We start from the raw sequence: 26,074 nt of genomic DNA on the forward strand, positions 1-26,074 counted from the left end.
CCCCAGTTGATTTGCGTGTCATCCGAACTCAGCCACTGTATCAAACTCACTATTAATATCAACTGACATGTCCTTATCAATAGTACCATTGTTTAAAAAGTACCGTACCTTTACTTTGAGGGTGAATATGGTGCTTACAGCATTCCTTCTATTGTTGCTTACAGTGATGAAAAAATCTGATTTGTTGATCCGCAGTGTTAACATAGAATCATAGAATAGTAGAGTTGGAAGGAAGGGGCCTATAAGGCCATCGAGTCCAACCCCCTGCTCAATGTCTGTAGAACTGTTTGCCTTACACTTTTGGATGTTTCCTTTGCATTTTCATTCATTTATGTCAAATGCATATTTTAAAATCTCATCAATCCCAAATAGTGTCCTGTATCCCCAGTTACTTGTTCAGCACTAAACTGAGTGCTTACCCAGATTTTAATCATATACGCAAACAATTACATGTGCTGTTGAAGGGCTGTAAGAAAAGCATTTGGACATTTGTTTTTTTCCTTATCTCCTTAGGTTAAAAAAAGTCTTTTCTTCTTCTATGAACCGCAAGGTTTCTTCAAGCATACTGATACCTCCTTTTTGTTTATCAGTGGTCCCATTTTGGCTACAATTCTGTCAGCACTCACTACCTGAGTTTACTATTAGAAGGAGTAATTCTACGATTAGAGTAGAACTCTAAGGGCATTTCTTTGTGTAGTATTTTGCAAGGAAAATAATATATATCACAAAAAATCTGCTAGGTCCAATAGAAAAGCACAATAGAGGAGAAAATACTATCTGCTAGGTACAGAGATTCATAACACACACACACAAACACACACACACACATGTAGATGAACCCTGAAGTGGATCTATAACACATACTGTCTGTGTACCGTAGAGCAGAGGGCTTCTTTTAGTTAGGAATGTAAGTGGAACCTTATAGTGGTTTCGGTTTGGGGAATGTGTCTAATGACGTGCTGTTTTGACCCACCCTTCCTTCAAATTTTCCCTCCAGCATTATTTGACCTGTTTCAGTGGTACCATCGCTGTTCCCTTCCTCCTTGCTGAATCCCTGTGTGTAGGGAAAGACCAGTATACCATCAGTCAGCTCATAGGCACCATCTTCAGTTGCGTGGGAATCACCACCCTCATCCAAAGCACTGTGGGGATTAGGTACGTTTTGCCCAGCTTGCCCCTTCGGCGGACGTAAAAGGAGCAAGGTGTAGCAGTCAGCTGGTAGCCAATCATGCCCTTTCTTTTTGACAATCCAGACTTCCTCTCTTTCAAGCCAGCGCACTGGCATTCCTGGTTCCTGCCAAATCCATCTTGGCCCTGGATAAATGGAAATGTCCTCCAGAAGGTAATTCAAATGTGCATAGCCTGCAGGTTGTGAAATAAATCTCTTCAGGGCCTCTCGTTTATATTTTATTTATTTGTTTATTTATTTATTTAATTTATTACATTTATCTACCGCCCCATAGCCGAAGCTTTCTGGGCAGTTTACAACAGTTAAAAATGGTAAACATTAAAAAGTATACAAAATGTAAAAACCATCAGAAACATAAAAACAACAGTATCCATTTAAAAACAACAATTCTGGGGTCCATTAAAAACAAACTTAACGTTGTTAAATGCTGTTAAAATGCCTGGGAGAAGAGAAAAGTCTTGACCTGGCGCCGAAAAGATAACAATGTTGGTACCAGGTGAGCCTCATCGGGGAGATCATTCTGCAGTCGGGGGCCACCACCGAGAAGGCCCTCTCCCTTGTTGCCATCCTCCGAGCTTCCCTCGGAGTAGGCACTCGGAGGAGGACCTTAGATGTTGAGCGCAGTGTACGGGTAGGTTCATGTCGGGAGAGGCGTTCCATCAGGTATTGCGGTCCCAAGCCATGTAGGGCTTTATAGGTTAAAACCAGCACCTTGAATTGGGCTTGGAAACGTATAGGTGCCAATGCAAGCAGGCCAGAATCGGTGTTATATGCTCAAACCTCCCTGTTCCAGCTATCAATCTGGCCGCTGCATTTTGTACAAGCTGCAGCTTCCGAACCGTCTTCAAAGGCTGCCCCATGTAGAGGGCATTGCAGTAATCTAATTTTGAGTGAATAAAGTCAACCACTTTCCAAATGGCAATGTACCATATTATATGGAATTCACTTCCCGATGATGTAGTGATGGCCACCAGTTTGGATGGCTTTAAAAGGCGATTGGACAATTAATGAGGATAAGGCTATCAATGGCTACTAGTTCTGATAGTTATATGCTACTTCCAGTATCACAGGCAGTATACTTATGTACACCAGTTGCTGGGGAACATGGGTGGGAGGATGCTATTGCACTCACGTCCTTCTTGTGGGTCTCCCACAGACAGCTGATTGGCCACTGTGTGAACAGAATGCTGGACTAGATGGACCCTTGGCCTGATCCAGCATGGCTCTCCTTATGATCTTATATGTAACTGCATGGAAGGCTTATCCTCTGCAACAACCTGCCTTATAGTGAGGAGAATTTTGACATACATCTGCACCTAATCTAAATATATGTAAGGCTGCAATCCTGGGCTTTTCTACATGAGACTGTTAATCCGCTGTATCTACTTCTGATTTCATCACAGAATTGAAATCAGAGCACTACATGAGGAAGGTTTCCTTTCCTGCTTTCCCACTACATAACCTCCAGGTGGCACTGTGGTATAGTGGAATAGCACAAAAACACAAGAGGAAATCACAATTTCTTTCACTTCCACAATTAAAGACTGCATTATTCCTGCTTTAAGTTTTTGCCAAAAGTAGACACAGAACCGTTTAAGCAATCGTGAATAGGGAATGTACGAGCACATGATAAATGCCTCATCTATAAAAAAAACCCTTTTGTGTCATAAGGGCCATAGCTCAGTGTGACAGAACACATGCTTTGTGTGCAGGTTTGATCCCCAGGCTAAGTCAGTCCATTTCATCTTGAGTGACACCTAAAACATAACTGCATATCTTGCATATCTGCTCTTAGCTCCTGTCTACTTATTGGTTTATTTATTTGTTTATGACATTTTTATACCACCCAATAGCCGAAGCTCTCTGGGCGTTTGTTTGTTTTGTAAGTGGTGTTATTTGTTTTGTTTTATTTACAATTTTATATAGTTTTAAATTAGAGATTGTATTATATTGAGCAGTATATTACTAATCATAAATAATAAACCTCTTTTAAATTATGTTCATAAGATGCATTGAAGATCTAAACAATGGAAAGATGGGATATAAAACTTGTGAATGAATGAATGGTTACTTGTGTTCTCTCATTCTGACTGAAGATTCAAATTCTACTGTAGTACCTTAGAGATTAGAAATGCCAGTTGGATGAAAACAGATCAAGCATCACAGTCAGGCAGTGGAGACTGGTGACTCCCATTTCGTTCTGGGTTTTAGTCAGAACCAGCCCTATAGGTTCAGAAACTTAAATAGCTCCTTTAGAGTTCTGGGTGTTTTGACTAAAACCCGGAATGGCGTCATAGTTGGCAGCACATTAGGCAATGGGAATTCCCCGCCCCCACCCTTCCATTCTGATTCTTGTCAAGCCATTGTTCATTATAGACAAGAATACAGACAAGAACTTTCTGTCCATGGAAATGAATGACAGGGACAATTACCCCAAACTGAAAAAGCATGTGACAGGGCACTGACGGAGCAGAGAAGTCCCAAGGCCCATCTCTCCAAGATGCCCAGCCAGGTGCCTATGGGAGAGGGAGCTCAACCCAGTCCAATATTGAATTAAAAATTAAATGGAAAAGGGACTCCCAGCTGCCCTGAAAAGATACAGGTCATGAATGTTACAGCATGGTAGAAGGCTTGGCGTATCCAAAATCAACCTCAGCTCTCCCCCACTCCACATATTACCTAAGTTCAATTCTTTCCTCCCCAAGAAAGCTCTGCCCCCAAGACAGGCCAGCCACTTCCTGGATCCTAGAAAATGGGGGTCCTCCTCCTCCTCCTTCTGTTAGTTTTATTTATAAGCGTAGGTGGGTTTGTTTGTTTTTTGAATGACCATCACAGGGAGGGGACTCTGCCCACCCAGACAATCTTAGGGGGCCTCTAGCTCCCAGTGCCCTCTTCTGGAGTCCTTGTGAGTCTCCAGGGATATCCTGGCTTTAAGCCAGTCTCCCCCCTGCCCTTTCCCAATGCCAAGCGAGAAGCAATAAACAGAGCCAGTCCAGATGGTATTCATTGAGATATGGGAAGGGGTCAGGATGTTGGGTGGAGAAGAATTGCATCCGCCACATACAAAATATTATGCATCCCTCATGTTGGGAAATGACAATATCCCTGCAGCAGAAGCACAACTTGGAGGGGAAATGTCTGGACTGCGTGAGGCAAACAACTAACAGCTGTGCATTCGTTGTGCTAATGTGTGGATCATTTGCTCAGAGGGCTTCAGTAACAAGCAATAAGTGTGCGCTGGGTTTGAGTGCAGATTCATCTCCAGTCTGTTAAGAAACACTCTGGTAAACAAGCTTCATTTGCCTCTATTAAGCCAGTTATTTAGTTTTGTAGATCCTTTGTTTCTGTTCTCATGTCTATGTACCTTTCTTGCTTAATAATGCAGAGGAGATCTATGGAAACTGGACATTACCACTGAACACTGCTCACGTATGGCAGCCAAGGATAAGAGAAGTATGTTGAATGAAGTCTCCAGCCTGCCTGGGTAGGAATTAATCATATCCAATACAGCAACACTGGTCAGGAACGAATCTTCTCCCTAAGTGAATACACACCCTGCAGTTCCAGTATAATGTTTTTCTATCAGAGAAGTGCTTTGGGAGTAATCCTGTGGGACTATATATGTGGAAATACGTTAAACTAAAATGGAGAATTCCCATCAATTTTGCCAGAAAGCTCTGTGAACGGAAGCTGGCAGGAATTCTGAAAACCACTCAAAGATCCCCAGAGATTTCTTAGTAAAAATGTCTTCATGTGAAAGAATCAAGAAAGAACTATTTCACAGTGCAATCATATATGTGTCTACTCAGAAGCAAGCCTTATTGAGTTCAATGGGGCTTACTTCCTGGTAAGTATGTATAGAATTGTATCTCTAATCTTATTTTTCTCCTTGTCTTCTCAATCAACTAGATGGGACTTTGAACAATATAAAACATTTAGAAAGTGTACTATTTTTACAAATATTTCCAAACTGTAATTAAATCAAGTATACTTTGTTTGGATTATGGAGACTAAGGCCGTTGCTAGACGAGGCGTTAGCGCGGTGTGAGGCCCGGTCTCCCTCCTGTGCATCCAGATGACGCACAGGGGATTCTGGGGTCAGGCCGGGCTAAGACCTCCCTTAACCCGGGATAAGCGGATTCACTTATGGTCCGGCTTTTTCGGCCTGAGGCCGGGGCTGCGGAAGGTCTAGCAGGGTCCGTGGCTTTTCCTGGCTGCTCGCTTACTTGCGAGTAGCCAGGAGAAGCCACGGACTGGGCACAGCATTCCATAGGAGTGCTGTGCCCATCGGGCCGGGGGGGGGGGAGATGGGGGCCGGGGGAAAGAGCCGACCCGGCAGGAGAGATGGGGGGGGAGAGCGGAGCCAGGGCACGGGCGAGCGGGCAGGGGATGGGCACGGCGAGCGGGCACGGGCGAGCGGGCAGGGGACAAGGCATGGCAAGCGGGGACGGGGGAGAAGAATGGGGACGGGGGACAAGGCATGGCGGAGGGGGTGGGGAGAAGAATGGGGATGGGGGACAAGGCATGGCAAGCGGGGAGGACGGGCGAGCAGGCATCAGACATTGTGGGGGGGAAATCAGGGGCAGGGGAAACCCTTTAATTTTTTTAAAAAAAAGACTTACCTGTTTCGGCGGTGCACTCCTGCGCACATGGCCCTTTAAGGGAGGAAAACGCGGAGCATGCGACAGGTCTTTCCCTTGCCCCGTCGCGTGTTGACGTCTGGAAAAGGGCGATGGCGCGCGCTAGCTGTAGCGCACCGTCGCCCCTCCTCCCAGACGGATTATCCGGTAGGTCTAGCAAGGCCCTAAATCTAGGTGCTCCTTCATGTCAAGATTTATAGATCAGAAACTAACAATGTAATCCTGTGCATGAAGTAATTCCAACTGTGTTCAGTGAGGCTTGCTCCTAGGTAATTGTGCATAGGATTGCAGGTTTAGATTGCACTCCTTTGCATATTTACACAGAAGTAACTGCTGTGTTTGGTGGAGTTTACTCCCAGCAAGTGTTTTTAAGGTTACAGCCTGACCGACCTCAGACAAGGAAGAAAGCTGAACAAAATTTAAATCACGCAACCCAAATGCGGCCTACAAGTAAATCCATGCAGATATTACCAATATGCGCAATGTATCACAGAATTGGGGATTTCTTGCTACAAATTAGGGTGGCCACTTCTGCATCACTAAAAGAGAAAACAAAAGATAAAGACCTGCATAAATTTCCACGTGCTAATTTAAATGTATAGCTCCAAATTTGGAAACAATTACTGTAATTTAAATAGATAGAAAAACAACACCTCTCAGCATTGTGACCTGTGTGCTTGCTCAATCAGCTGTCCAGGTGGGAATCTACACTGATGTTATTCTAACGTTTTGAATGGGTTACTGTGACGCAGAGCGTCACGTGACCCTGGGTCTCCAACGTTGCAAATGAGTTGTACTTACAGGTTCTATTTCTTAGTTCCAGCGTGGCTACAGATTCATGTGCCTTGTCCTACCGGTAATTCTCCTCTCCCTTTCTCAGAGCTGCTGGGTTTGCTCCGCCCACTTCCTGTTCTCCTTCCTTCGCCCCGTTTGCTATCTTATCTGCTACAGCAGATAAATCACACCAGCGTTGTGCAATCACTGACAATTGCGTGCAAAGGGCTCAGAGGTTTTCCACCTTAGAATCTGCTTTGATTGTGAAGTACTCCCATGCATCCGGCCTTAATTGTGCTCCTTTTGCAAAAGATTCGCCCGAGCCGCTGCTGTGGGCACAGGAGCAGGATTTTAAACAAATGCTTACATCTGCATAAGCTTTATAGATGAAGACACCAAAATTGGCACAGTAATTCAAATACCAAATTTGAATTAAATTGGGTCATCGGTTGATTTTTTATGATTTTTTTTTAACATTTCCCCTCTCTTTGCAAAGGAGCTGAGGAGCGCTCAAAGGATCGCTGTAGCTCCGTGCAGGAAAGTTAACAAGGGTCCAAAGTCTAAAACTCATGACCAGCGGGGCTTAAATGGGGCTGCTGCTAAAACTTTTCAATTTGGTCTCCCATCCAAACTCTGACCAGACCCAGCCCTGCTTAGCTTCAGCAAAGTGGCTGGCTCCTATGCATTCAGGCAATTCACTGGGACTTGTGTTAAAATATTTTGGGAGGAGGTTTGTGTGTGCTTAAGACCATTGCCCTGCCCTGCCCTGCCCTGCTCTGCTCTGCTCTGCTGGCTAGGAATGAGGCAGGCAGTTGGCGGAGCAAACCCAGCAGCAATCACAGAAGAGGGAGAACAACGGAAGGATGGAACAATGTGCCCTGAAGTTCCGTTGCAGCGAAACGTAAAGTCACACTAGTGTGTCCCTTGATACAGAGAACCGATACAGAGAACCATATTAGAAAGGGACCCTAGCAATGTTATAAGACTAGTGTAGATCCGGCCCAGGTGCTAAGTGCTGATGGGGCAGCTTCAAGGCCCCTGCTTGCTCTCTTTTCGTAGGGTTCACTATCTTTAAACTGGACTTGGAATGGATGGCCCTTCAAATGGAGGATGCCTTCAAATAGAGGACTGTCTGACAGCCCTTCAAATGCCCTCTGTAACGTAGGACATAGGCCACCATTGACCTTACTGTCCTTGTTTAACTGCCCATGTTGCTACTCTGTCAATTTAACGTAATCTTTTCCCCATTTCTACCATAGATCCAAGGAGCAATCATTGTTTCCAGCTTGGTGGAAGTGGCAATTGGGTTGATGGGCCTCCCTGGGGCCTTGCTCAGCTACATTGGCCCTCTCACCGTCACGCCCACAGTCTCCTTAATAGGTCTCTCCGTGTTCCAAGCAGCAGGGGACAGAGCTGGATCGCACTGGGGCATTGCAGCACTGTGAGCTGTCTACTTTCTCTATATTGCAGAATTTCAGACTGATGCAAGAATAGGGAAAAACATGCACATAGAGTTACAGAACTACTGCAGAATCTCAAAGGAATGAACTGCAGAGATACAAACCGACTGGTCACCCCAATTCTCCCACATCATCTCACTCTACTGTCAGACCAACCCAAGTGAAGCAGTGAGTGAAGGTTGTTCTTCAACTGGTCACATCTTTGGAAAGTATGCGTGTGTGTGTATGTGTAGATAAAACCAGGAAGGACAAATTAATATTGGGCGCTGGTGGCTATTCGAGTTAAAGATAGTAGAGAGGTTGCATTGGAGATAAACTGAACAGGTCAGTGGCCTGGTGAAAACACTGTTTCAATCTTCATTCCCATGAGGTTTGTAGCTCTGTGGTTCTGGTGTACATCTGCATAAAGATTTGTGTTTATACAAAAGTATGCCTAATGCTCCCATTTCACTGGGAATGATGCACATGTGAGTTCAGTGGCTGAACTGCCTGTAACACAGCTTAAAGGCTGTGATTACTTACACTTACATACATTTGTGTGCGTGTGTGTAAATACATAGCTTTTAAACTGGGAGTTACAGGCCATTCAGCTGCCACATTCATTTTTGTGTGATTCCCATTGGATGTGGCAAAGTTAGCTTTATAAATCTAATTTAGGAGCCTTTCCCATTGGATCTTCAATTTCATATGAAATGCTCACCAGCTTAGTTTCCCATTGACAGAAGGTTGGACACTGTGTGAACAGAATGCTGCACTCGATCCGATCCAACACGGCTCTTATATTCTTACATTAAGGAAGAATAATATTGAACTTCCTTCGTCTTTGCTTTGACAATGATTTCAATAGGGTTCAAGTCCCAAAGTGTGTGTGTCTGTAGCTAATGTGTCAGCTCTGACCACATCACAACAGTTTGAAATGCAGGTGCTCATTATGACAGTCCCCATATTCATGCCCCCAAGGAGAGTCCAAAATTGCCGGCAGGCACATTCATCCATATCAAGGAGTTTTCATCTGCTGGGAGCAGATCTTTTGTAAACTACTGGGTCATTAACTGCCCTTGCAAGACCAAGCCACCCCAAAATACTCTACAGGGAATTCTGAGGGCGGTGGCAGATGACATCATAGTCCCTGCTGAGCAAGAAGTACTGGCACTGCATCCCTGGGAATCCTGGCTCCACTACACCACTGTATCACATCCCATATGAACAGTGACAGTTCCAGTTCTGAAGGGTCCCCTGAGGCTTATCTGGCAGCATCATTTCAAGGGGTGGCTGGGAGCTGGCATTTGAATTTCCCCACAATGTCCTGAAGTGCCCAACATAGTGTCACTCCAGGGTAGTGGTGGAAAATGAAAATGGAGGGTTTTTTAGTTCAAACTGTCTGATATGATATGGAGGGCCTGGGGCACAAATAAATGCTGGTACCCCTGCTGTGGCATTGATTCCAAGTGCTGACCCTGGGCATGGATCTGAATCAAATCCCGACATATGGGGAGTGGGGGAGGAAGCACATTTTTAAAAGGATGGAACACTCAGTTGTGCAGTTGGAATGACTAAGCACGATTCACTGCAGAAAATTCGACCAACTCCTCTCTGAAGTAGTTAAATTTCTCTCTCCAGCCTAGTCAGAACGGACTTGGGACCTGTTCATCATGTGACATGCTGCTGATGCCAATTTTTGTCTTGAAACATGTAAAAGAAGGCAAAATTGCCTATTTATTTATTTATTTATTTATTTATTTATTACATTTCTATACTGCCCAACAGCTGGAGCTCTCTCGGCGGTTCACAAAAATTAAAAACATTCAAAGTATAAAACAACAGTATAAAACTATAATATAAAATACAATATAAAAGCTCAACCAGATAAAAACAGCAGCAATGCAAAATTACAAATTTAAAACACTGAGTTAAAATTTATTTATAGATTGATAAAATGCTGGGAGAATAAAAAGGTCTTCACCTGGCGTCTAAAAGCATATAATGTAGGAGCCAAGCGAACCTCCTTAGGGAGCTCATTCCACAGCCGGGGTGCCACAGCAGAGAAGGCCCTCCTCCTGGTAGCCACCTGCCTCACTTTCTTTGGCAGGGGCTTGCAGAGAAGGACTCCGGAAGATGACCTTAGGGTCTGGGCAGGTACATACGGGAGGAGGCGTTTCTTCAGATAGCCTGGCCCTAAGCTGTTTAGGGCTTTAAATGTTAATACCAGTACTTTGAATCGGGCCTGGACCTGGACTGGCAGCCAATGAAGCTGGAAAAGGACTGGCGTGATGTGGTCTCGTCGGCCAGTCCCTGTTAGTAACCGTGCTGCCCTGTTTTGCACCAGTTGAAGTTTCCGGACCGTTTTCAAAGGCAGCCCCACTTATAACACATTGCAGTAATCCAAACGAGAGGTTATCATAGCATGGATAACTGTAGCTAGGCTATCTCTGTCCAGATAAGGGCGCAGCTGGTATATCAGCCTAAGCTGATAAAAGGTGCTCTTTGCCACTGAGTTCACCTGTGCCCCAAGTGACAGTTCTGGATCCAAGAGCACCCCCAAACTATGGACCCAGTCCTTTAGGGAGAGTGCAACCCCGTCCAGGACAGGGCAAACATCACCTCGCCTAGATGACATGAGGTTCTTGGCGGATTAATCCTCAACAGTAGCAAAAGGAATCTCATTTGAAGTCATGTGAATTGGGCCTCACGTTTCTGCACGCAAGATTGCCCTTGATCTGTACTTTTCACAATGTCACTTTTCTCTTTTTGAACAGGTCGATATTTTTAATCGTTCTGTTTGCTCAGTACCTACGAAACGTGTCTTTACTCCTCCCTGGCTACAAATGGGGAAAAGGGTGCACCGTGATCCGTATACAGATCTTCAAGATGTTTCCAGTAAGGAGACGGTGGGGTTTCCCTTTATGCACTAGCTGATAGAACAAATTTGCCCAGTCACAATTTGCTCAGGTTCAGTTGATTTGACTCTATTATCAAAGAAGGCTTATTGTATTTATTTCTTTTTTATTCTACCTGTCATCCAATGATGTTGGGGGTCATATAGATCAGGGATGGTAGATTTCCAAGTCTTTGCATTGCATTGCTGACCATTGGCCATGCTGGCAGGGGCTTCTGCGAGTTGAAGTCCCAATCATCTGGAAATCTGTCTTCTGCCCACCCCTGGTACAGATGGCTCCCGGCCAACACCATTGTATTCTCACCTTATGGGATTGGGATAGGTTAAGCTGACTGAGTCTGAGGGCAGCCGTTGAGCTTCAGGGCTGAGTGGGGGGTTGAACATGGGTCTCCCCAGTCTGTGCAGGGGTGAGAAACTTCTGGTCCTCCAGGTGTTTAAGCCTACAACTCTCATTAGCCCTAGCCAGCATCTGGAGGGTCTCATGTTGCCCACCACTGCCATAACACCCAGTGTGGTGTAGTAGCTAAGGTGATGGACTGGGAGTCAGGAGAACCGGGTTCTAGTCTCCACATGGCCACGGAAACCCACTGGGTGACTTTGGGCCAGTCACAGGCTCTCAGCCCAATCTACCTCACAGGGTTATTGTGAGGATAAAATGGAGAGAAGGATTATGTACACCACCTTGGGTTCCTAGAAGGAAAAAAGGTGGGTTATAAATGAAATAAATAAATAAACCATGATCTGACAGAGGACACTTTGCCTTAGAAGCCATCCAGAAAGTGATTTTTTACGTGTTTGGGGTCAATCTAAATTACCTCCAGGTGGCTCTTATAATAGGGTGACCACATGGAAAGGAGGACAGGGCTCCTGTATCTTTAACAGTTGTATAGAAAAGGGAACTTCAGCAGGTGCCATTTGTATGCATGCAGCACCTGCTGAAATCCCCTCTTCATCACAACAGTTAAAGTGACCAAATACAAAAGAGGGCAGGGTCCCTGCAGCTTTCAGTGTTATGATGAAGAGGGAATTTCACCAGGTGCTGCATGAATACAAAATGACACCTGCTGAAATCCCCCCTTTTCAATACAACTGTTAAAGTTACAGGAGCCCTGTCCTCCTTTCCATATGCTCATCCTACTTATAACTCAGTGTCTCTGAGTAAATATGATTGAGGAACTTCCCACCCGCCAATACTGTAATTCCTAAACGGGCAACCTTTTTGTTCTACAAGGCCTGAGGGGGTAGGAGGAAATGCCTGTGGGGGGAAAGGCTGGCTTTTATCTGCTGGGCAGAAGAGAGAATGCAGGGTTTGCTTGGAGTTAGGTTGTTGTAGGCCTGAACACAGTGTAAATAAACCTTCATGAAACAAACACCAGAAGTGCCCAGTGCCCTCCTTCTAGGAAACTGCACTCCAAGTGAGCGTTGAAGCCCCTGCAAGTTCACCTCTCCCAGGACTGAGGTGCAGGAGAGTACATACCGCAAGGAGCGAAGGAACCAGCAAAGTTGTGACACAGGGAAGGATTGGGAAGTGGTTAAAATGGTGCTAAGTGTGACAAGCAGAAGGAGTTTTCAAAACATATTGTTTGCTTCTTGAAATGGTATGCTATGGATGAGGGTGGGAGAAGAAGTATACATATTTATACAGAGGGGGGGATCATGTAGACGGATTCTGAAACATATTGATGGAATCACCATTTGGGTTGGTATCATGGAACGATATATGATGCCAGAAATTATTTCAAAATGGAAAGAGAGCCAAGACATATTGAGATTAATAGTAGGGCAGAAAGATGCTGCTCCTGCTTCTCCTTTGAAATATTCAGGCTGCAATCCCATGCACCGTTTCCTGGGAGTAATTCTCCTTGAATTCAGCAGGACTTACTTCTGAGTAAACACTCACAGGATTGAGCTATAAGTGGGCCAACAGAAGCTCAAAGCGATGAGTGTGAAAAATAGGAAGTGCACAATATGTGATTTGGATGATATTTCAGAGGCATTTATTTGCCCTTTCTGCAGTTGATCCACTTTTTCAGACTATATAGGTAAGTGTATTTGGAAGGCAGTGGTGATATTCATATCTCTTTGTGTCTCCTCTTCAGATCATACTGGCCATTTTGGTGGTCTGGCTGCTATGTTACATTCTGACAGTGACAGATGTATTTCCTCGTGATGCGAATGCCTATGGATACAAGGCAAGAACGGATGCTAGAGGAGAAATCATGTCAATTGCACCGTGGTTCCGTCTTCCCTATCCTTGTAAGTAGTTGGTAGTCCTGTATGGCTCTCCCACTCTGCATTTTATTTTTACAACAACCCTGTGAGGTAGGTAAGGCTGCATTATTAGTGAGCGGCCCAAGGTTACTCATTGAGCTCCAAGGCTGAGATTTCTCATCTTGGTACATGAACCTGTAGGAAAGTGGGAAATAACCATGACAGAAAAACTGATGTACCAACAGAAACTAGCCAAAGGCAAAACAGGTCAAGTACTGGCAGGTGAAGCCATTGAAGCTACTGGTGGGTCAAGTACTAACAGGTAAAGCCATTGAAGCTACTGGCGGTGGAAGTACTGGGAGGTGAAGCCATTGAAGCTACTGGCGGGTCAAGTACTAACAGGTGAAGCTGTTGAAGCCACTGGCAGGTCAAGTACTGGCAGGTGAAGCCATTGAAGCTACTGGCGGTGGAAGTACTGGGAGGTGAAGCTGTTGAAGCTACTGGCAGGTCAAGCCAGTGAAGCAGTTTCACCTTTCAAGCACTTTTCTTGCCAAAAGCTTCTGCCAGCAGCTTTTCTTGCCAGCAGGGGAAGCTGGCAAAGCTACTTCCTTGCAAAGCTACTGGCACGGGAAGTATAGGCCGGGAACGAATAATTATATATAATGTTTTTTGTAAATTACTTCTGCATAATTTTTAAGGATAAAGAGATCAAACTTGGTATGGTGACAGGTCTTAAGGAGGGCTTTAGCCACACCAAGTTTCAATCAGATCTGTTCATGCCTTGATTTTAGGGAATTATTAGAATGGAAATTAACAAAAATGCATACATCTGCATAGTTTTTACAGATAAAGAGATCAAACTTGGTAGAGTGATAGCTCTAAAGAAGAGCTTTAGTTGTGCCAAGGTTGAATACAATTGGGATGGTGAGTGGTGCATGAAGGAGGTGCCCTCCTCGGCCAGTGCGAGACCAGCTCTTCCAAACATTGGCAAAGTCCCTTTGCACATGGCCCTGAATGGATTGGTGAGCAGCATGAAGGCAGCACCAGACTCAGCTCATACTTGGAGAAGTGCCAGCTGAATCCCTTTCTCTGTGCAGAGAGGGAGGCAGACATGGAACTCTGTACCACTCTCTGCACAGAGAAAGGAAAAAGGAGTGGGTTAGGGATGTATGAGCCAGTGTGGTGTAGTGGCTAAGGTGCTGGACTGGGAGTTGGGAGATCCGGGTTCTAGTCCCCACTCGGCCATGGAAACCCACTGGGTGACTTTGGGCCAGTCAAAGACTCTCAGCCCAACCTACCTGACAGGGTTGTTGTGAGGATAAAAATGGAAAGGAGGATAATGTACATTGCCTTGGGTTTCTTGGAGGAAACAGGTGAGGTATAAATGCAATAAAAATAAATGACGTCAGGTGTGGGGATGGGATCCTGCATCTATGATATCATCTGACTCCCAGAACAAAAGAAGAAATCACTCTTAGGTCTGGGGTCTGGGCCACATGATTTTCAGCGTTTAAATTTAAACTCTACTCTGTGTCATTAGCTTGTGATGCATGCAGTGTGCCTTATCCTCCAGCTAACACTTGCTTGCCTTTTCTTATTCCAGGCCAGTGGGGAATGCCCACAGTGACAGCTGCTGCTGTGCTGGGAATGTTCAGTGCCACTTTGTCTGGGATCATTGAGTCCATCGGGGATTACTATGCCTGCGCTAGGCTTGCAGGTGCTCCACCTCCACCTGTGCACGCAATCAACAGGTAAGAGACACTCCGCTTCCTTGCCTTGCTTGGATATTTGGCACACCGTTCTGAAAAGCTTGTGGAGAATGTTCATTCAGAGCGGGCATGGCATTAGGTGCCTAGAAGAACTTGGCTCCAGTTTCGCATTTGGTGATGCCAGAAATATTCTCCCAGGTCACAGGGGTGGGGAAGAGAGCATTTTATACAATACGTTGCACTGGGACAATAAACCCTTGACACACTTCAATCTCTGATTTGTTCACACAGTCAAGGAGCCTGTCCAAGAGACTATAGCATTTGCTTTTGACGCTCTCCATTTTTGAAGCAAGAAATCAGAATGATCGCCACCCCTAATGCATTTGGCGTAAGACAGAGTGGACTAAAACAAGGACAACAGAGAGATTAGGGTGACCATATGAAAAGGAGGACAGGGCTCCTGTATCTCTAACCATTGTATTGAAAAGGGAATTTCAGCAGGTGTCATTTGTATATATGGAGAACCTGGGGGAATTTCCTCTTCATCACAACAGTTAAAGCTGCAGTGCCCTGCCCTCTTTTAAATCTGGTCACTCTAGTATAGCTCCTGTACCTTTAACTGTTGTGATGAAGAGGGAATTTCACCAGGTTCTCCATATATACAAATGACAGCTGCTGAAATTCCCTTTTCTATGCAACTGTTAAAGATACAGGAGCCCTGTCCTCCTTTTCATATGGTCACCCTAAGAGAGATAGCCATGATGGTCTGTTGCAGCAAAAACAATCAAGCGTCTTGTGGCACCTTAAAGACTAACAAATGTATTATGGCATAAGCATTCATGGACTACAGTCCATTTCACCAGATGTATGCAGTGTTATCTTGAGTTACAAGTCTCTCTCTCTCGCACACACGCATGCACACACACACATAATCCAGGATAATGCTGAATCCACAACAATTATGCCATAATAAAATGGTTAGTTTTTAAGACGCCACAAGACTCTTTGTTGTTCTACAGTAAAGAAGTTTAACATTTCCAACCATTCAGGACTGGCAGTTGCTCTCATCTCGCATGATAAAGGAGTGGTGACTAGGCATGAAGAATGGCCATAGATATGAAGTTTTGGGGCAGTTGTTCCTGCTCCTTAGTGCAATTCCTTCTGTGCTGCTATATGACACCACCTGGAGCATGGGGCGCACGACACAGTAGCCTTCAGGTCTTGTAATCTAGCAGTGCACACAGCACGGTCTGTCTCTGGACCCAAAGTAGTCACCTTTCTTGTATGGCTCGTGTCTCTGATCTACTTTTTAAAAGTTGCTGAATTTACTTTTTGAAGTATTATTTGTAATTGTTTTATGACGTTTTAATGCTGTAACTCACAACAAGGCTTTGAAGGCTGAGCATTTGTCAGCTAAAACGCATAAATATAAAAACAAAGTGAATTTTTTGTAGTTGTTTCCTACAGAAATGGTTGCTACAATTTCCTACAGAAATGGAAGGAAGACATGGAAAACCTAATACAATAGTTGGTTTCTTCTTCTTCTTCTTCTTCTCTCTCTTCCCTCTCAGGGGCATTTTTACAGAGGGGATCTCTTGTGTCATTGCTGGATTGCTGGGCACTGGCAATGGTTCTACTTCCTCGAGTCCTAACATTGGAGTCTTGGGCATCACCAAGGTACCACACTGCCATGTTTCACAGCATCTTCTCTTTCTAGGCTCTTGCTGGACTCCTGCCAACCACAGGCCATGGGGCCATGCTGGGAGGAGACTCAGGAACATCTGCTGGAGCTGAACACAGCTGCCTGCTCCTCTCCTTCCAGTTTATGGCACCTGTGCGAGATCACGAGCCACGTCCTAGTTTGGGTTTCTGGTAACTTTGATTTAATCCACGTGACCATTTACCATGGGAATCATCTGTTGGTCTCTTCATTCATTCATTCATTTCATTTCATTTCATTTCATTTCTATGCCGTCCAATAGCCAAAATTCTCTGGGCAGTTCACAAAAATTAAAACCATAGAGTACAACTTGAAGTATAAAATATGGAAACTTAAATCACAATCTAAAACCGCAATAAAACCGAGCAGCAACACAGAGATTTTACAGATTTAAAATATAGATTTAAAATAGCAGAGTTAAATGACTAGCATGCTAAAACGCTGGCACTGGAAAAGTATGATGTAGGTGCCAGGCAAATCTCTCTAGTTTCCTGGGAGTAAGCTCTATTGAACTTAGTGGGTCTTAACACACAGTACACTTGAATAGGATTGCACTCCCAAGTCCTATTTGCATGTGACTCGTTATCTCTGTAACAGTTAGAAACCCTACTGAAAGGTTAAAGTCTATAAGTGACAGGTACCATAAAAAGTGTATGTGTGTATGGAGAGAGAGGGAGAAAGAGAGAGAGAGAAAATCTCCTCCTATCCTGAGGGTGCAATCTGTGGCGTTACCCCACAATTGAGTATCTCGTATGTGTCTACATTAGTATGTCTGGTAAGTATGGAATGTTAGAACTGAGTGGGTGTGGTTTATTTATTTATTATTTATTTATTTAATTAGACTATTTATATACCGCTCCCCATTGAAAAATTTCGGAGTGGTGTACAAGATAAAATGAAAATAAAAACAGAATAAAACAGTTAAAACAAAATTTAAAAGAAGCAAAAGCAGAGATTCAAGGTGGCATATTAAGAAAAGGCTTCTTGGAATAAAGATGTTTTCAGGAGGCGCCGAAAGGAGTACAAGGTTGGCCCCTGCCTGACCTCCAGAGGCCGGGAATTCCACAGGAGGGGCGCCACCACGCTGAAGGCTCTTCCCCTGGTGGATTCCAATCGGAGGATGGATCTAGGTGGAACCACCAGGAACAGGCCCTCGGATGACCTGGTTTATGATGTAATAGGGGTGGAAAAGGAGTATATAAGGAGAATGTTGGGAGTTTGTGAGGGATGTGTGTGAGTTTGAGTGCGTGTGAGGAGAGTAAAAAGAGTTTGGATTCTAGGGACTTAGGACTGGTGTGAAGAGAGAGGTGGTTGGTGTGTGGAGAGTTTAGATCAGGCAGGATTGAAAGTATTATATTTTGATTTAAAGCTTTTAAATAACAATAAACGTATTATTTTGTTAAGCTACCATATACCATGTGTCAGCTTGGCATTATTTACCTGCTTTACAGTTATTAAACACCCACACCAGAATATTCCCACAGTATATGTAGAGCAGATCCTGAATTAAACCTGTTTTCCTCATAGCTGGGGGTGGGGGTGGGGGAAGGTTTTAATTAACCCTCCTTCAGGTTTTCAGGTGGGGGAGCTTGGCCTGAGAAGGGTTTATGTGTCGGGCCTAGTGAAAGGGTCTGTGACGTCGCACAATCCTATGCATGTTTAGATAAAGAAAAAGAGAGGGAAAAAGCCCTAAAACTTCCAGCATTTAATAGCCAGCATGGCTGGCTCGGGAATGCGAGGAGTTGTAGGACTTTCCCCCCCTGCTATAGTACAACAGCCAATAAGTAGATGCAACAGAAGAAATAACATACGGGCATCAAAAATGTAGAGAGAGGATTAATAATAATATTGTGAAGGACTGACATATGACTAACTGACTGTTCCCTGTGTGGCTGTTTTTCCTATACAGGTGGGCAGCAGGAAAGTGGTACAGTATGGTGCTGGGATCATGCTTATCTTAGGTACCATTGGCAAGTTTACCGCTCTCTTTGCCTCCCTCCCTGACCCCATCCTCGGAGGGATGTTCTGCACCTTGTTTGGTAAGTTATCTTAAACAACATCAATGACACATCAAAGCAAACTGATGAGGGGTGGGTTTGCAAGAGATAGAAGAAATTAACTTGATTATTGTGTCAAATGTAATTATGGAATGAGAAAAGATAGTTCGCATTGCTGATATGAAGAAAGCCGAAAGTATACCTTAACATTAGATGTGTGTTTTTTAATTGTATTTCCATGCGTATTTGATGTTTGTATTTCTGTTTGTATTTTATATAATGATTTTGTGGTATGTATGTCTATGATGTTTGAAACAATAAAATAATTACATGCAAAATGAGATTTATTTTTGGTAGTTTGGTTTCCTTTTATATCATATAAGAATTTGGGATCAACACGGCAATGCCTGCCAGCAATTCATAATTCTTTTTGGTAGGATGTAATCAGCTGGGGAGAGGGGTGGGTGGGAACCACACATAAATTGATTTCTTCTTATCAATGATTTGAAAACTACCTTCATAAAAAGCATTTTTAAGTTACTACAATATCAACTTGTTTATTGTTGTTACCCTGTTATTTCTATAATAATATGCAGAAACCGTAAAATGGAAAATTAATAAAGCATGATTTTTAAAAATTCTTTTTATTGCTGTGCAAAATATAGTCAGGGGAGATTATTTCTTCTTTATAATGCACCACCGGCGTGCAAGGAAAAGTAAATAATACTAGCATAGTTATTTACTAATACACTAGCATGGAGGTGTCTTGAAATGTTCAGTCATGATTAGGACATTAAGTTTAGTATCAGAGTTTCTAGTAGCCTAGGATGGCCGTTTTAGAAACTTGATGGAAAAAGGATTTCTAGCCCTCATGATTGTGGGGAAAAGTAAACAGCACTGAAACTGGCAGGATTTTATCTCTGTATGGGCTAACAGTAAATGAAGGGTAGTGTGAAATGCCAGGTGCTTTCCTATGGATAGGTGAGGAATGTCAGGTCGCTGAGCTGGCAATAATAAAATTAGTTCGGGGATGCCAAAACAATTATTGAGGCTTTACTGGACTGAAGCAGAGCCAGACTACAGCAACTTCAGATGTAGCTGAACCTTAACCAGAATCAAAGTAAAAACTGTAATGATTTGATTCTCTGGTAGTAATTTAGATGTTATTTTTTTTTTCAGAATAGACGTGATATGAACGAACATTTTAGAGATGACCACATTAAGATAATTTAACTAAATGAAAGAGTGAAATGTAGTTCACAAAGTTATGACAAAAGGCAAACTTTTAGCAGTTTATAAAACATCTTGTGGACTCCCATAACTGTAAAACATTTATGATAGTGTTTATTTTTAAGGCTGCAATCCAATACTCTCTTACTTGGAAGTCCCATTGGACTCAATGGGAATTACTTCTGAGTGGACATGTGTAGGAATGTACTGTGAAGAGTGGTGAAAGGGGGAGAGGGTCTTCTCAGTGGTGATGTCCCACATTTGGAAGGCCTACCTCAGACTCTCCTGGTATCTATTCTTGTCTTTTCAGTGCCAAGTGAAGTTCTTTTTTATTTATTTCCCTAGGCAATTAAACTGTGGTTGATCAACCACGTCAGCTTCAGCAACCTGGTACCCTCCAGATGTTTTAGACTTCAATTCCAATCAGCCCCAGCCAATATGGCCAATATTCAGGAATGCTGGGAGGTGTAGTCCAAAAACATTTGGAGGGCACCAGATTGGGAAAGGCTGGTCTAGGTTTTATTCTGTTGGTGTGGTTTTATGCTTTTCTCTAACCTTTTTTAACATGGCTGTTTTAATTGAATATTTATGATTTTGTGATCATTTAATTGTTTCTGTGACCTGTTAGTGACCAAGAGAAGCAATACTGAAAATTTCTCTTCAGGGAAAAACAGGATGATTGTAGTCTGATTGCAGGAAACATGTAATTCTGAATACCAGGCTATTCTTTGGCTCTGTTTTCTATAAAGACAAAAAGATAAACAGAACAGCCTGTTCATGTGGACATGGCTGCTGATTATAATACAAGCTTCAGTTTTTACTCCTGATCCACTGTTAAACTCCAAGGTTCAAATTTGCCTAAGCCGATTTAGAAGCGGAGAAATTTGCTCTTGGGATTTGCCCTCTGCCCATAAACCTTGACGGATGAGGGGGCCTGCTAACTACACATAACCTGGTAAATAACTTGTGTAGTACTGCTCAATCTCCCATTAAAAAAATAGTACTTTGGGAGGAGAACATTTTGAGTGGGGGCAGCTTCCTCGCCTTCTGGTGGGGTTTGAAATGTATGGCTTACCCTTATAAACAAACATGTGAGTTGAATCCCTTGGGGAGAAAGTCTACTTGGGAGAGGTGATCTGGAGTAGGAAAAGATTAACCACCTCTTCTGCTTTCCCGCTGTAAAATTAAAGTGGTTAAGGAACAACACCAGAGCACTGTTCCATGGAATATGCTCTTAGCTCCATAGTTACCCCACACACTTGATCAGGGGCTCTATATTTTGCATTTAACAGGACCAAATCTTGCCTTCAAATTAAGCCCCGATTTCTTCCCAGGGATATTTCTACTGAAGCATCATCAGGAAATTCAGTCCCCTGGGATAGCACTTAGAATCCTCTGCTGCAGCGTGATATTTAGTTTCAGCCGCACCACCCCCTTCCCACATGTCTGCCATGCATTTATTTTAAAAAGCTGAAGCCTCCTTTTTTTTCTTTTTTGCAGGTATGATCACAGCAGTGGGGCTCTCCAATCTGCAGTTTGTTGACATGAACTCCTCCCGCAACCTTTTCGTCCTGGGCTTTGCAATGTTTTTTGGACTCACCGTTCCAAACTACTTAGATTCACATCCAAATGCTATCAACACAGGTACAGAAAAACCATGGTGGCCTTTGCCTCACCAGAGATAGGAGACTCCTGCTGGATTCTTGTGGTAACAGCAAGGGCTCTATCATTGGGCAGAGTTAGGCAGTTGCCTTAGAAAGGTGCTAGGGGCTTTGAAAGGTGACAGTGGTAGCTTCCTTGGGCTTTCTGCCTGAGCCTCTCTTGGCCATTCCCATCCTCCTGAGTTGGTGTCGTGGCAGTGGCTATGCTTGCTTGTTAGTGGGCTGAGCTGGCTGGCTCACCAAGCTGCCTTCTTACAACAGATCGCAGACAATGCCATTGTGAAAGGCCTCTGACAGAGCAAGTAGGCAGAGAGATAGCCGAGCTCACACACCCTAGCAGGCATCATGTCATAGCATCATGGCTATGCTCATGTCAGGCACACTGGCACATTTGAGTGGGCAGCAAGCAGATGCTAGGCAGTGAAGTATTTAAAAGAAAAAATGTATGTCAAATCGCAAATCATTCTTTTCCAAAATCAACCAAGGGACAAGAAGCTGTGTGTGCTATGCGGCTTGGCCAACCACCCTAAGCTAGCCTGCTGCCCTCAGGTGTGGTGGAGGATGCGGTCTGTTCAACAACTATTGAATTAAGATTGTCAGGAAATGTAGTATAAATTGGATGAGACTTCTAAAAATCAACCAACCAATTGAGATGCTACAAAAGATATTGAGTTTTTCATCAAGGCAATGGTATGTGGAGCTATTGCTTTGGGATTCATTGTTTCGGATACAGGCACATTTCTTATTAAAGATTTCCCCAGAACTCGTTTTTTACGTTCTACCTAAAATTCACAAGGAGGGTTTTCCTCCTCCTAAGAGACCATTTGTGCCTGGTTCTGGTTTAGTACTAGAACTTTTAGCTCAGTTTTTGGATTCTTGTTTCCATTTATTATACAAGACACTTTTTATATTAGAAACATTAATACTTTTTTGAACAGGTAGAGAGACCAATCATTGACTGATCACACATCTTATTATAGTGGATGTCACTTCTTTATATAGAATCATAGAATAGCAGAGTTGGAAGAGGCCTACAAGGCCATCGAGTCCAACCCCCTGCTCAATGCAGGAATCCACCCTAAAGCATCCCCGACAGATGCTTGTCCAGCTGCCTCTTGAAGGCCTCTAGTGTGGGAGAGCCCACAGCCTCACCAGGCAACTGATTCCATTGTCGTACTGCTCTAACAGTCAGGAAGTTTTTCCTGATATCCAGCTGGAATCTGGCTTCCTGTAACTTCTGCCCGTTATTCCGTGTCCTGCACTCTGGGAGGATCGAGAAGAGATCCTGGCTTTCCTCTGTGTGACAACCTTTTAAGTGTTTGAAGAGTGCTATCATGTCTCCCCTCAATCTTCTCTTCTCCAGGCTAAACATGCCCAGTTCTTTCAGTCTCTCTTCATAGGGCTTTGTTTCCAGACCCCTGATCATCCTGGTTGCCCTCCTCTGAACTCATGTATTTGTCCATACTGTATGAGGGGACAAGGTCCATTATAGAATCTGTCTTGAATTCTTGTCCCTTGGTTGATTTTGGAAAATATTTTTTGCGATTTGACACACCATTTTTCTTTCAAATTAAAAGAGTAGTCATTAGCATCCCAGCATCACCCACTATTGCCAACCTCTGCATGCTGAGCTTGAGAATACCATCATTCTAAATTCTTGCAATAATCCTTTCAATAAATATTTCAAATGTTATGGAATATAGATGACATTTTTGTCCTGTTTTCTAAGACATCTAAGGTTGTTGTTGTTGTTACTTGTATCAACTCCATTATTGATAACAAAATAGACCTGCCATATGGATCATGCAGTATGAGTATTTTGTTTCTGGATATTATGATCTACATTCAGATAATATTATACATTTATTAGGTTATACTAAACCTACAAGCAGAAATTCTTTTTTATATTATTCTAGTAATCACCCTAAACATGTCAAGAACAACCTTTCTTATGGACTATTTTTGCATTTAAAAAGGAAAAAACTGCACATTTGGATACCATGTATAAATTCCATGTTAATCAATTTTCTAAAGAACTATAAAACACAGCTTTCCCTAAACCAGTAGTTTTGGAGGTTAGAGCATTCATCGTTTATACCATGGTCTAGTACCAAATCACATAGATTATGGTCTCGGGAATTCAATCATTATAATATCAGACATATTATAAAGAAACATTGGCATACAGTTCAGGATTTGGCAGGTTGCCAAAGGGCTCCTCTACTGTAGAACATTTAATTTGGAAGATGAGTTGGTTCAATTGGGTATCATATGTTTGGAATGTGGTTTTATCCTGGTTGTGCTTTTTATATGGTATTTTGTATTTGGGTTTTTAGCTTGTTGGATGTTTTATTATGTTCCTCATGGTTTTCATTTTTGTGAACCACCCAGAGAGCTTCAGCTATTGGGCGGTATAAAAATGTAATTAATTAATTAATTAATTAATTAATTAATCCCACTCAAATGAGATTGTTGGTTTGGAGATAAGAGGTGGTTTTTTTTTTTTTTAAAAAAAAATCCGATTGATAGTAATTGTTTTAAGAGCGTTTACCAATTGCAATTCATTTGCCTGTGTCCTCCTGTAGAACAGACAGTCTTGGGAGGTTGTAGGCTTTGCTTTACCTGAGATGTTTAAGCAGAGGTTGGATGATCATCTGTCAGGGCTAGTGTAATAACTGATCTTGTCTTGAGCAAGGGGTTGTGCGTGATGTCCTTCCAATTCTAATTCTAAAAGGAAGTCAGCTGTATGTGAGGTCAGGGTTACCAGTCACAAGGAGACCCTGCACACATATAGCAGGCTGCCCTTTACAGAAACACTCCCCCCCAAACATGTAGTGTGGTGTGGTCGTAGCTTGCTCTCCTCAATGTGATTGCAAGGAGGGGAATGCCCAAGTAGGGCTTAAACAAAGATTCATCAAGTCTGTCTGCCACCTTCCTTTCCAGGAAAGGAATTTAGTATTAGAAAATAGGATTCAGAACTCCCTGGAACTGCAAATATGATTTTTTGGTGAAAATTATATGCATATCAATTTGGCACTGGAAATGTTTATATCTAAATTGTAATTTAATTTTATATTTGCACGCTCTCAATTGCTTGTAGGCATCGCTGAGGTGGACCAAATATTAAAAGTGCTGTTAACCACAGAAATGTTTGTAGGAGGCAGCATTGCATTCATATTGGACAACACTATTCCAGGTACAGCTATTACATTATTTTGGAGCTGCTTATATGTATCTTCAGTGCACAGAATAGGAACCCAAAGTGGATCCAGAACAACCTAGTCCACATGCCTGCACTCATGTAACCCACAGAAAAACTACCTAGATGTAGAACAGGAACCAGCAACTTAGTCATTTGTGTTTTTTCTGCTGCCATTGACATCAGTGTTTCCACCATACTAGAAAGTGGCTCATATATTGATGTTGTTGCAGAACATATGAAATTAGTAGATACAGGTGCAGTATTTATAGCCCATCATCAGTAACCTTCCAATATCCTGTTTTGCAAAAACTCTGCTGTATTAAACAGCACTTCAAAGAAACTTTGGCTAATATGAAAAAAGCAGTGAGAAGTGTTTAGAGTTTCCTGCAATATCTAGTCCCACTAACATTTTGGTCTGGTTTGCATGATCATGGAGGGGGAATAAACCACGGTGGCTTATTTCCCTCTCTCCCTGCATGCATGCTGGTTGCATGCCGGAAGGATTTTCATAATTACCCTCAGCAGCGTGATTTGTCATGCTGTGCGAACCTGGACAGAGTAACATGCTGCCATGGGTAACAAGCCACCCAAAACTCTTCAACAGCCCATGGGTTCTGAGTGGTTTGTTACCCAAGGCAATAAGCCAGGCTGGCTGGGTTTGTACAACAAACAGCTCTGCTGTTTGTAAGTATGCAAATCCCCCCAGCATGCAGCTGGCATGCATGGGATGGGTGTGAGTGGGAAATAAACCATTGTGTCTTATTTCCCACTCTGTGATGGTGAAAACCCGGCCTTTCTCTCAAAAGCATATACTTGAAAAGCATCAGGAATCGTCTTTTAATAAGCTACGTCTTGAGATACCTTAAAGCCTAGCAAATTTATTGCAGCATAAATATTTGTAGCCCAGGATTCAAGTCCATGAAAGTTTCTGCCACAGTAAATTTATTAGTCTTGATGGTCCCACAACTCATTTTTGCTACAACAAATTAACATAACTACCTTTCTCGAAATATTACTTTAATAAAACTCTGTTCACACACTGATCACTTACTGAATTTGTGGCAGTACTCTCTTGTTGGGCAATACTTAGTTGTGTTACCAATCCATAATTTTGGCTTTGAGAAGAAATGGGTATACTTTCTATCATGATTTTAATTAACCATTTGCAAAACATAGTCTAATTGATGAATTTATAGGATTAGCCGTAGAGGCCTCACTTCTTTTGCTTCTGACTGTCTCAGCATAGCAAAGACTACTACTGTTTTCAGCTCAACTTTTAGATAGCTTAATCGCATGTCTTAAGTCTGTGCTTTGTAATAAATTAATGGCAAACATTTTTTGTTAAAGGATGATATGGTTCATCTAATTTCTAATAATCTGTACTC

General features: G+C 43.0%; 2 protein-coding genes across 2 annotated transcripts in view; both read left to right on the forward strand.

The window, feature by feature from the left end:
- ZC3H13 (zinc finger CCCH-type containing 13) overlaps positions 1 to 26,074 on the forward strand; it is a 225,033-nt gene that overhangs the window by 99,740 nt on the left and 99,219 nt on the right. The window lies entirely within an intron of this gene.
- Positions 1 to 26,074, forward strand: part of SLC23A1 (solute carrier family 23 member 1) — a 36,126-nt gene that overhangs the window by 8,939 nt on the left and 1,113 nt on the right. Inside the window, exons 3-13 of the mRNA XM_063125263.1 lie at positions 998 to 1,155; positions 1,254 to 1,342; positions 4,575 to 4,642; positions 7,863 to 8,044; positions 10,820 to 10,940; positions 13,059 to 13,215; positions 14,774 to 14,921; positions 16,451 to 16,556; positions 18,509 to 18,638; positions 21,327 to 21,470; positions 24,588 to 24,683. Of these exons, the coding sequence (XP_062981333.1) occupies positions 998 to 1,155; positions 1,254 to 1,342; positions 4,575 to 4,642; positions 7,863 to 8,044; positions 10,820 to 10,940; positions 13,059 to 13,215; positions 14,774 to 14,921; positions 16,451 to 16,556; positions 18,509 to 18,638; positions 21,327 to 21,470; positions 24,588 to 24,683 (1,399 nt within the window). The remainder of the gene's footprint in view (positions 1 to 997; positions 1,156 to 1,253; positions 1,343 to 4,574; positions 4,643 to 7,862; positions 8,045 to 10,819; positions 10,941 to 13,058; positions 13,216 to 14,773; positions 14,922 to 16,450; positions 16,557 to 18,508; positions 18,639 to 21,326; positions 21,471 to 24,587; positions 24,684 to 26,074) is intronic.

The sequence above is a fragment of the Elgaria multicarinata genome, chromosome 4, assembly GCF_023053635.1.
Source record: "Elgaria multicarinata webbii isolate HBS135686 ecotype San Diego chromosome 4, rElgMul1.1.pri, whole genome shotgun sequence".
Lineage (NCBI taxonomy): Eukaryota > Metazoa > Chordata > Lepidosauria > Squamata > Anguidae > Elgaria > Elgaria multicarinata.